At 43.0% G+C, this 10,774-nt stretch overlaps 1 protein-coding gene across 2 annotated transcripts; it reads left to right on the top strand.

Annotated features, from left to right (window-relative positions):
- Positions 1–4: 4 nt before the first annotated feature.
- AP5M1 (adaptor related protein complex 5 subunit mu 1) lies at positions 5–10,132 on the top strand. Of its 2 annotated transcripts, XM_065747782.1 has the most exons (8): positions 5–72; positions 4,366–5,011; positions 6,684–6,911; positions 7,443–7,582; positions 8,293–8,378; positions 8,479–8,594; positions 8,838–8,934; positions 9,945–10,132. In XM_065747782.1, the coding sequence occupies exons 1-8, from the start codon at positions 14–16 to the stop codon at positions 10,025–10,027; spliced, it is 1,455 nt and encodes a 484-aa protein (XP_065603854.1). In that variant the 5' UTR covers positions 5–13; the 3' UTR covers positions 10,028–10,132. The 2 variants fall into 2 exon arrangements, 1 of the variants encoding a protein (XP_065603854.1); XR_010622902.1 differs by lacking the exon at positions 9,945–10,132 and having other exon boundaries at positions 8,460–8,594; positions 8,838–8,926.
- The last annotated feature ends 642 nt before the right edge of the window (positions 10,133–10,774 follow it).

Below are 10,774 nucleotides of genomic sequence, written 5' to 3'. Positions count from 1 at the left end.
CGGCCCGGCCGCTATGGCGCTGCGGGCGCTCTGGGTGCTGCGGCACGAGCCGCGGGCCGTGCTGTTCTCCAGGTAACGCGGGGACGAGGCGGCCGCAGCGGCGGGACGGGGAGGGAAACGGGGAGAGCTGCTGGACGTGCATCGCTTGGGATGCAAAGGGAGCGGCAGTGCTGGCTCCGGCCTGAGCTTGGGACCGGCGGGATGAAGTGCTGGATGCTGGTCGTGATCCCCACTCCCCACCCCCCTTCCTTTTTTTTTCTTTTTTCTTTTTTTTTCCTTTTTTCTTTCTCCTTTCCCCTTTCTCCTTTTTCCCTTTTATATTTTTTCTTTTTTTCCTTCTTTATTTTTCTTTTTCTTTCACATCTATTTCTTCTTTTTTCTCCCCCTTCTCCCTGTTTTTTTCTCCCCCTTCTCCCTGTTTTTTTCTCCCCCTTCTCCCTGTTTTTTTCTCCCCCTTCTCCCTGTTTTTTTCTCCCCCTTCTCCCTGTTTTTTTCTCCCCCTTCTCCCTGTTTTTTTCTCCCCCTTCTCCCTGTTTTTTTCTCCCCCTTCTCCCTGTTTTTTTCTCCCCCTTCTCCCTGTTTTTTTCTCCCCCTTCTCCCTGTTTTTTTCTCCCCCTTCTCCCTGTTTTTTTCTCCCCCTTCTCCCTGTTTTTTTCTCCCCCTTCTCCCTGTTTTTTTCTCCCCTCCTCTCTTATTTCTTCTTTTTTTTCTCCTTTTACATTTATCTTCCTTTCTTTGTTTTTTCTTTTCACAATGTCTGCTTTTTGTACTTGATACCCTTTCCCCGTTCCTCTTTCTGTTTTGGCTTCTCTTCTGTTGCAAACATTTTACCTCACTGCTCTGTCATCACGTGGCAAAGGACAGGGCAGCAATTGGGAAATGCTGCCAGATGCACAGGCAGAAACCAATGTGTCTGCTTTACTTCTGTTCGTTAGCATCATGCTGCAGTTGCACTGGGAGCACAGAAATGTAACTCTCAGTTTCGTTTTAATCTTTGCATACAAAGAGAGGTTGACCCAAATGAGGGTTTTTTGTATTCAGAACTGTTGCAGAGTTTTAAATAGACACTGGGCTAGCCAAGCTGGTGTTGTTGGACTGGGCAGCGATATGTCCATCTTCTTTAAGGGAGGAACAAGAGGAAAAATAACTGTGGGCTGGGGAAGGAAAAAATGTGTCAACCAGCATACTGTCCTCATCTGAATTCTGTAAAGCTGAGGAGAGAAGCTAGAAGGGTGCAGGAAAGAGTAGTAATTAGAGCATCATCCATCTTTGGGTGCAGCCAGCTCTCCACGCCGGGCATTCCTCTGATTGTTTTAGGATTAGTATTATAGTCCTTGTATTACCTACAAGTTGAGAGATGAGGCCTCCCCTCTACAAACACAGAGAAAGAGAAAGCTGTGTCCCAAAGCCGGTGAGTGTAATCACCATGGAGGCCAGGGGCTGGTGACAAGGATCTGTGAAGTAACTTGTCACACAGTCAGCGAGGAGTGCTCCTTTGAAAAGGGCAAACTCGACTTGATACTTGAAGTGATTTCCAGACTTAGATCTTTCAAGTTCCCAGAGGAAATAATAGGGCTGTGGAAACCCCAAGTTTATCCTCCTAACTGACCTTAAATTCAACAAAGCGTGCAGACAATATAAAGAATGTGAGATCACATGGAAGCTGTTGGTTTCGGGACTTATGCACTCAGCTGGAGATACGTGAGCCCTGATCTTTAACCTCAGAGAAGACATCTGGGACATCAAAGCATTCCACTTTTTTGAGCTGATCATAACTTAATTCAGACAACAAGCGTGGTTGCTCTCTTGAATCACCAAAGCTCATTCAGCCCAGGAAACTTTCATCTTTTTCAGTTTTCATCGCTTCCTAGAAGGGAATACTGAAGAACTGAGATCAGAAGGGCTAACTAATTGTCTAATGACTCAGCTAAAGCTGGAAAGATGCAGTAGGAGGAGGATGAGAAGGTGGCTGGGCTGTAGGGAAAGCTCCGGGAAATGCATCCGCACGGTTGGGACAGACAAAAACAGGCTGAAATATCTCCTCTTCCTTTGTTTTGGGAATATCAGCCAAAAATGAGAGGTACTCACCAAGGTTACTTGCAGCCTCTTATCAGCAGCCTCGCACAGGAAGTCCTTGTCAGATTTTGAGCAGCAAAAACACCCTGTTTCCTTGTTCAAAAATAGACATGAGACTAAAGTGTTTCAGTGTCATCTGTGTCCTGTTTACAAATCCTGTGGCTCTGCTTATATTTTCCTTATGGGGAAAGAAAAAAAAAAGTGCTCTAGATGCCTGATGAAGAATCAGACAAAAAAAGCACAGTCACAAAAATAAGTATGAGGAATCATGGTTGTCTCCAGTGAGGGGCTGTTTCTCTGGCAGGTCAGCAGAGATGGTGCAAGTGGGACTTGGGGGCAATAGGATGAGAACCACACAAGAGCTCAGGAATGTTATGTGTGAAGGTCATAGATAAAATGAAATACCAAAATCCTGGGATTATAAGGGCTATGGCAATTTAAAAAACAGGCTGTCAATGTATTTAAAAAAATGTATTAAATTGGAAATAAGTGAAGGTGTTTATGTATCTGGGTATTTTTTTTTTCCGTTCATTTATAAGTGTGGGTCTGAGCACAAACAGAATCACAGAACAGGGGCTGGAGGGGACCTCCAGAGATCATTGAGTCCAACCCCAGTGCCAAAGCAGCTCCCAGCCCAGGTTGCACAGGTAGGTGTCCAGGTGGGCCCTGAACATCTCCAGAGAAAGAGACCCCACCACTTCTCTGGGCAACCTGACCTGAGCATGGATTGACTACAAGGTGATTCATAAAGTGATTCTTGTTCTCTGGTCTGCAGCTTGTGTTATGAATTTTGAGGGTCCATGAGTAACTGCCATAGGAGTCCATAAAAAATAATACTGAAAAGTTAGCCTGTCATCAGACTTAAATTAAGAGAAACTTGAGGGAGTCTTTACTTAAAGAATAAAAAAAGGATGAAAACCAATTTTTCTTTTCTCTGCCATTTATTAAAAGACAACTCTTCGATTCTTCTTTATAGGTTTAGGTTAGCTTGAGAAGAAGTTCACCCCTCTTTGCTTTAAAAAGTGATACTGCTTCAGAGAAGAATCTTGTGCTTTTTCTCAAGCATTATCTGTGAAACATCTCAAGTGGAGTAAAGTATATACGTAGATGCAATTTTAGAATATACAGAACCACTCTATGATGTTAAGGTTGCATCTTGAGTACTCCAAAATCAAAAATTGAAATGAAGAAACAGTCCTAACAGCACTCAGGTTTACAACACATATTGTACCTGCACTGTAGAGTCCACTTTGCTCTCCCACAAAAACCATGCAACTGCTGCTGGAACTTTTAGACTTAGGTACACTGAGATCTTCTTGGGTTTACAGTATTGTGAAGGTTTTTAATTCATCTTGATTATTAGCTCAACAACTGCTGCAGATCAGTTGTGCAAGCTCAGAACAGCAGTGCAAAGCCTATATATAGATAATTTCAGTGTTACTGTCTCATGGTGTTTGGTGGAGTAGCAGGACTACGGCAGTAGCACACCATATGTAGGCAAAGAGCTGAAAAAGTTGAATTTGGTCACGTATGGCATCCATTTTCTTAAGTATGTGAAAACTCGTGTTTAGTGTGATCTAACCTCCTAGAAGTGTTTTGCTGTTGAAGTTTTGTTGCAACGGTGAGTCATGCTGGATTCATCAGTGCTGTGAAATATTGTACAGGGCTGTGCTACAGGACAGATAGGGCTGTAGTTGGTAGACAGACATACACGTTTTGTTAAAAATTAAAGTGAATGAGTGAATGTATTTGCTCTAAGTTTCCAGTACAGATCTGCTTGTTAGTAGGACTCCTAATTGCATGTGGAATAGTTTTATTTTGCGTGATTGTGTGTGTGATCCTCTTGCTCTTTGTGTCAGTGCTGGTGTTCATTGACACAAGGGCACTTCCAGGAGCAGTGCCTTCAGGAGTTCTCTCTGTAGAATGGTTTGAGGTGGAAGGGACCCTTAAAGGGCATCCGATCCAACCCTCCTGCAATGAGCAGGGACCCCCACAGCTCCATCAGGTGCTCAGAGCCCCATCCAGCCTGACCTCAGGTATCTGCAGGGATGGGGCACCCACCCCCTCTGGACAACGTGTATGAGTATTGAATATCTAATTGAGTGTCTGTACCAGTTGAATATCTGTAGCTGAAACCCAGCAACGCTCCAGAGACCTCTGCTGTGCTTTTGCATTCTGTGACAGGAAGAAAAGCACCAATGTGGTTCTGCTTTTAGGAATCCTGTAGGCATGATATTTCGGGCGGGAAAAGGGGAGTAGCGCTGAGACGCTGTGGGTTCTGTGTCGCAGGCGTTACCCCACGGTGGAGGCACGTGCGGAGGCCTTCAATGCGTCGACACACGTGGCTGTGCCCCCTGACAGCGACTTCCTCAAGGCCATGCTTTTCGAACTCAGGCTCACGGGTGACCAGAGTTTTGTGGAGCACCGAGACACGTGTACTCGGATCGATCACTCATCGGTCCGCTCGGTTCGCGTCGAGGGAGGGGACCTGTGGCCCGTGGTGGCTTTCCAGAAGAGCGGGCTGATCTACGCCTGCCTGCCGCTGGTTGAGGCGGTCTTGGAGCCTCGGCCGCCCCTCCTCACCATCCCTGGGCTCTCACAAGGGCTCGCTCTTCTGTTTGGCATCCTGGACTACATTTCTCCCAGCCGGAAAAACGAAGCGGAGTTGAGTGCGAAAGCAGGCCAGCTTCGCAGTTTGATCGTACAGGCCTGTCCGCTTGGCACCCCCCTAAACACAAACATCAGCAGCTTGAGCAGCTCGTTTGATGACATTCAGGTTGTTCCTACAGACGTGAAGCAGCCAGCCTGGAGATCCAACACGTATAAAGGCAAGCCTCAGGTCAACGTCTGCATCACTGAAAAAGTCAAGTGCATGCAGTACGACAGGAGAGACGTCGTGGACATGTGGCAGGTGTACGGAGCCGTCAGCTGCAAGGTGAGAGCGTTTGTTGTGCCAGTCTCACCAAAGTGTTTTTCGTGTGAGCACACTGGGAAAGCAAATACGCTTTTCCTTTCCCTCAGTGAATGTCTGATACTGTAAAACTTGAAAGAATAGCAAACTAAAATTTGAATAGCGAACTATTACGTATTAGGCTCATGTGCTAGTCGTGTGTTTTCTCTTGATCTTCACTGTTTGTTCCTGCATGCTCCACACATTTACCAGTAACTTATTTCTGGGCCTTCAGTTTCCAGCAGTAGCTACACTGCATGTACTTTCTCTTTATTTTATGTATTTTAAATGAAATAGAGAAAAAACATTTCATACAATCTTTGCATAGAAAGGCTTAGAAATAGTAGTGCTAACACTTATTTCATTTCCACCTCTCTAATAAATGATTAGAAGCTATTTCTGAGTCTTCTATGCTGAGCATTTTTAATTAATCTTCCTACCACGTGAAAATGTAATCTCCTATCCTCCTTCATTTTATTACAACAGCATGTTGAATCCACAGATGCTGTTCAACTGATGTAACGTAACTGTTGGTACAGAATCTGTGCAAATAAACTGATTGCATAATGATACTGAATGTTTTTTATATATAGCAGTGGTTGTCATTGATACTAAAATCTGGGGGAATGTTGACTAATAGGTCAGTAACAACTAAAAATACATTAATACTTGTATTTTCTACTTTTGCTGTATATAACATTCCTTCTAGACTATGCTTCATAAATTATCTCAGTGCAATGTATTTGTAATGGCTGTGGTCAATGGCCCTGTGTTCAGGTAGAGATCAAGGCTCTTCAGCATCTTTATCAACAACACTGGCAGTGGCATCGAGTACACTCTGAGCAAGTTTGCTGATGACACCAAGCTGAGCGGGGCAGTTGATAGGGCAGAAGGAAGGGATGCCATCCAGAGGGACCTTGATAAACTCCAAAGGTGGGCCCACATGAACCTAGTGAGGAGGGGCAGGGTGATCTCGTGTTCAGACTGTGAGAAGTACTCCTTGAGAGTAGCCCTTCAGCAGGGGAGTTGGAGCTCGGTGATGCTTGAGGTCCCTTCCAACCCAAGCCATTCAGTGATTCCAAAGTGGATTGTGCTTTAGTAAGAGGTGGGATAGTCACCTTCAGAGGAAGCCAGTGTAAGTACTGCTCTTCTGGTAGGCACTATATGGGCGAGCAGCCTCCTGTTCTTAGAGGGACAAGTTTCTTAATAATCTTGCAGAGAGGATGACCTCACAAAAAAAGAAAGCCCTGGTGGAATTGTGTGCTGCTGAGCTGGCACACAAAGCGACAGGACCGTGGATGTGCTAGACATAGTTGCTGTGAGAAAGCTGGCATGGGACCACAGCCATTAATTGCATGCTTGAATCCATTAAGTGAATGTTGTAAAAGTAACTGAATTAATTGAACCAAGTGTGTTTATGTAATGGTTTAGCTATAGCAGTAAGTCCTTGGCTTGCTTGTCAATAGAGACAGCTAGCTAAGGCTTCATCACTAACTGTGTAGAAAGGAGAAAGGGATTTTGTCTTTAAAATACAGACTTTTGAAGCCAGCTGAAAAATTTTAGTGTGATGGCTTAATGTTTGTGTTTGATTTTTTAACATCTAATTCTGACCTGAAGGAAATATTGTAGAGTAACTTCTTGTCTTCGTTTTTTCAAGTGTGATATAGAAGGAGCTGCTCCCAATGTAACCCTCACTTTGAACCTCCCAACTAATGGCTCTCCACTCCAAGATATCCTCGTCCATCACTGTGTGACATCTGTGGACCCTGCCATGCTCATGTCCAGCAGTGTCAATCCACTGGATGATTCTGTGTGTAGTGGGCCTTACAAATTTCCTTTCATTCCTCCTTCAGAGTCATTCAACTTGTGTTACTACACTTCCCAGGTAATGCCATCCCTGACCCTTGTTGTTTTCCTGCCCTCAAACAAGAATAAAAATACCTGTGTTGTTGAGTGCATCCAGGGACATGGTTTAGTGAGCATGGTGGTGATGGGTCAGTGGTTGGACTTGATCTTAGCACTCTTTTCTCACCTTAATAATTCCATGATTTTATGATAAGTGACTTTCAGTCCAATACAAGGAGATAGAAGTCTATTTATGTAGTAAATTCCTTCGAAGGCACTTTAGGACTTGAGTCATCTGAGTCACTTTCATAACATGACAGTACCTTTGCTTGGCATTACTTTCTTGCTTGAAGTGAACCACTCGGTGCCTGGATTAGACAAAGTGAATCCAGGCTGAGCTGTCAAGCACATCTGTGACAAATCAGTGTACTGGGAGCAGACCAAAGGGTTTGACAGATACTGTTCAAAACCAATCAGCAGTTAATAAGTTTGTTATTCTCTAAAGTACTTAAACAATTAAAAGAGTATATAGCTGATCTTATGTGGTGAGAATGAATATGGTTTTCTCCAGGTGCCAGTTCCACCGATTTTGGGATGTTATCAACTCATTGAAGAGGGATCACAGATAAAAATAACAGTAAACTTGAAACTTCATGAAAGCATAAAGAATTCTTTTGAGTACTGTGAAGCTCGTATTCCCTTTTTCAACAGGTGAGTGAATACACTTCCTCCTTTCCTCTGTGATCTTCCCAAAATGAACTTCCTAGGAGTCAGTGTAACAGGCTGTGCTCCATCAAAGGATTTACACTGGACATCAACCTTGGTAATGTTGGAAAGCCTTGGAATTTCTGTGGCTTCTAATCAGAATATTTGGTAACGTTCTCAACACCTCCACTGAGTATCATGTTTCCCCGTGGTATTTTTTCATGTGAATCACTGCCACAATCCTCCAGGTGGATTAAGTCTTGAGACTGCTTGTAGCCCAGGGTTACCTGTTCCTTAGGGCTGCTAATCCTAGCTACTGATCAGCTTATCAAAAATACAGTCATTTAAAATTAAAAGGATAGCTTTTATTTAAGCCTTTCAGACCACTGCCTGACTACACTGTCACATAACCATAATGAAAACTGAAAGATGGAATGATATGAAGTTGGTGATGTTGACCACAGTGTTAGGAAAATGCTCTCAGTGCACTGAAGACAGTAAAATGCCAACACCTCTCTGATGATTACTAGGTTGAAACCTCAGTGCTTTCCTCCTGCTCTGTAATTTCCTTCCATAAATTAACAGTGTGCTTAGATACACATGGTTTGGCCATGCACACATGAGAATTTCAGCATTTCTCAGTGTAACAAAATGATTAACAAATAACTGAATGATATTAATTCCAATGGCCTTATTGCCTCTTTCTTGCACTGCAGGGGCCCAATTGCTCAGTTAGAGTACAAAGTTAGTTATGGCCAGCTGGATTTGTCACGAGAGAAGAGCCTGCTGGTTTGGGTCATCGGTGAGTACAGCACCTTTGTCCACTCTTCCTTGCAGACCTGCTTTTCTATAGTGGAAGCACAGCTGTATAATTCCTTAACAGATGCTGTTTCTGGCTTTAGGACAGAAGTTCCCCAAGTCTTCAGAAGTTTCCCTTGCTGGAACTGTGACTTTTGGTGATATAGGCAAAGAGCACCCAACTGATTACGTTTGCACTGGCACCACAGCTTATGTAAAAGTAAGTCATAGTCTGTGTAAAAAGATGCCTTCAGAGTCATATTTTTGTCGTCTTAAACCAGCTACAGAGATCTTAATCACACTTTAATAATTAACCTCTTTCTTTTCTCAGCATGGGGTCTTCTTTATTTAACTGACACGAGTTGACATCCTGTCATTTTGGGGGTACGCTTGCACTCCAGTGTAATGCAGGTTGCAACCATGACACTGCGTACCTGATCCTGTACTTCCTTTCACTCTGCAGATGTATTTTAGGATCCCAGACTTCACACTTACTGGCTGTTACGTGGACCAGCATTCTGTTCAGATCTTTGCACCAGGAAAACCCAAAATCACTGCATGTGAGTTGCTAAAAATGTCTGTTATTTTACTGTAACAGCATATTTAAGTTACACTTTGGATGTCAATTACTAGAATTATGTAACTGAAGTTGAACAAATCTTTTTTTTCCTATTTCCTTTCTGCTTTGTACTTTTGTTTCTTGCAACTCTTAATGCACACAGAGTTCTCTGGAATAGAGACTGTCATTATCCTTTTACATGTGCTAAATTACCTATGATGTTTTAAAGTGTTCTACCTAGTGACAGGACTTTAATGGGGGACAAAGAACATTTTTCCACAGTCTGCCCTCTTGCTTAGGATGCTTTAATGTGGAGATAGATGTGGATTGGAAATACAAAGTGCAGGCACAAAACACAGCTCCTGCATGCAGGCTGTGGCTGCTGCTGGCTGTTAGTGTCATCATACCAACATCTGCTGGTGGATGTGGAGCAAAAACCAGATCTGCTTGTTCTTGAGTTAACACTGCAAGTCTGCACCAAAAATACACTGAAAACACTGTAGGCACCAGTAAAATCTGACTACTGCTGTCTAATAGAAGCATTTCTATTTGTTGCTCTCTGCCTTTTGCAACTTCTATCAGTCACGTTAGCAGAATTCTGTAAGTGCCTTTTGAAAACAGTGATTTACACTATTAATTTTGTGATGGGTCACAGTCAGTCCTAAATGGGTAACACAAAAAGAGCACCATTTCCATTCTGTATGTTTTATGTCAAGTATGTAATTTATATTCATTGAACAAAATCCAAGCCATCCACCTGCTTTTGACTTAACCTCTGTTTGAATTTTAAGCTTGTGACTGATACATTAGTGAAGGTAATTGAAGCTGAGACTTTAAATGTATTATTATCAGAAATAATTTTCAAATAATAGTAAGAGTCTTAAAGAGGCCATTATACCTTTCTGTAAACTAGTAAGGCTGGATTAATAGTCTCTTAACTTGGATGAAGGGATGGCTGATTGTAAGGCACCCTGTAATGCTTATTTTTCTTGTCTGTTTTATACTATTTAGCCCGGGAACTGATTTCATCCGATTACTACATCTGGAATTCTGAAGCATCAGCACCTACCATGTACAAAAGCTTATATTACTGATGTGACTGTGATTGACTTTTGTATTTAAACAAAATAGCAAGTGAAAGTAATGCCACAATACAGTGAAAATAAACTTGTTCCTGCACTTGTGTGTTTGTTTAAAAATGCATCTTGTTAGAGAAACAAATAAGTCATTTCCTCTTTAATATATATGACCCAAGAGATGGAACACTTCCCTACAAGGACAGGCTGAGGGAGCTGGGGCTGTGCAATCTGAAGAAGAAAAGGCCTTTGAGTATCTAAATGGGGCTGTAAGAAAAATGGGGACAGACTTATTAGCAGGGGCTGTTGTGATAGGACAAGAGGAAATTATTTCAAACTATAAGAGGAGAAATACAGAGTGGATATAAGGAAAAAAGGTTTTTTATAATAATATGGTGAGGAGCTAGCACAGGTTGCCCAGAGAAGTGGTGGTGCCCCATCCTTGGAGGTGCCCAAGCTCAGGCTGGATGGGGCTCTGAGCACCTGATGGAGCTGTGGGTGTCCCTGCTCACTGCAGGGGAGTTTGGCCACATGGCCTTTTGGGGTCCCTTCCAACTCAAAGCATTCTATGATTCTGCCATGTCCAAGAGAGCACCCAGTTACCTGGGACACAAAAGTTTTAATTGCCTTTTTCCTCTCCTGAAGCCACAAGAATCTCATTAGTGCCCTGATAAGAAAGACATTAAAATTGTCATGGCATTGTTTTGTGCACAGGTGTGTACAGAATACACACGAGTGAATAATTCACAAGAACTTCAAGAGAGG

Source organism: Cyrtonyx montezumae, unplaced genomic scaffold, assembly GCF_038088225.1.
Source record: "Cyrtonyx montezumae isolate F1298 unplaced genomic scaffold, pur_monq_1.0 scaffold_10, whole genome shotgun sequence".
In the NCBI taxonomy this organism is placed as follows: Eukaryota; Metazoa; Chordata; class Aves; order Galliformes; family Odontophoridae; genus Cyrtonyx; species Cyrtonyx montezumae.
The sequence above is the reverse complement of the archived record's forward strand: the minus strand, read 5'-3'. Positions and strand labels throughout refer to the sequence as shown.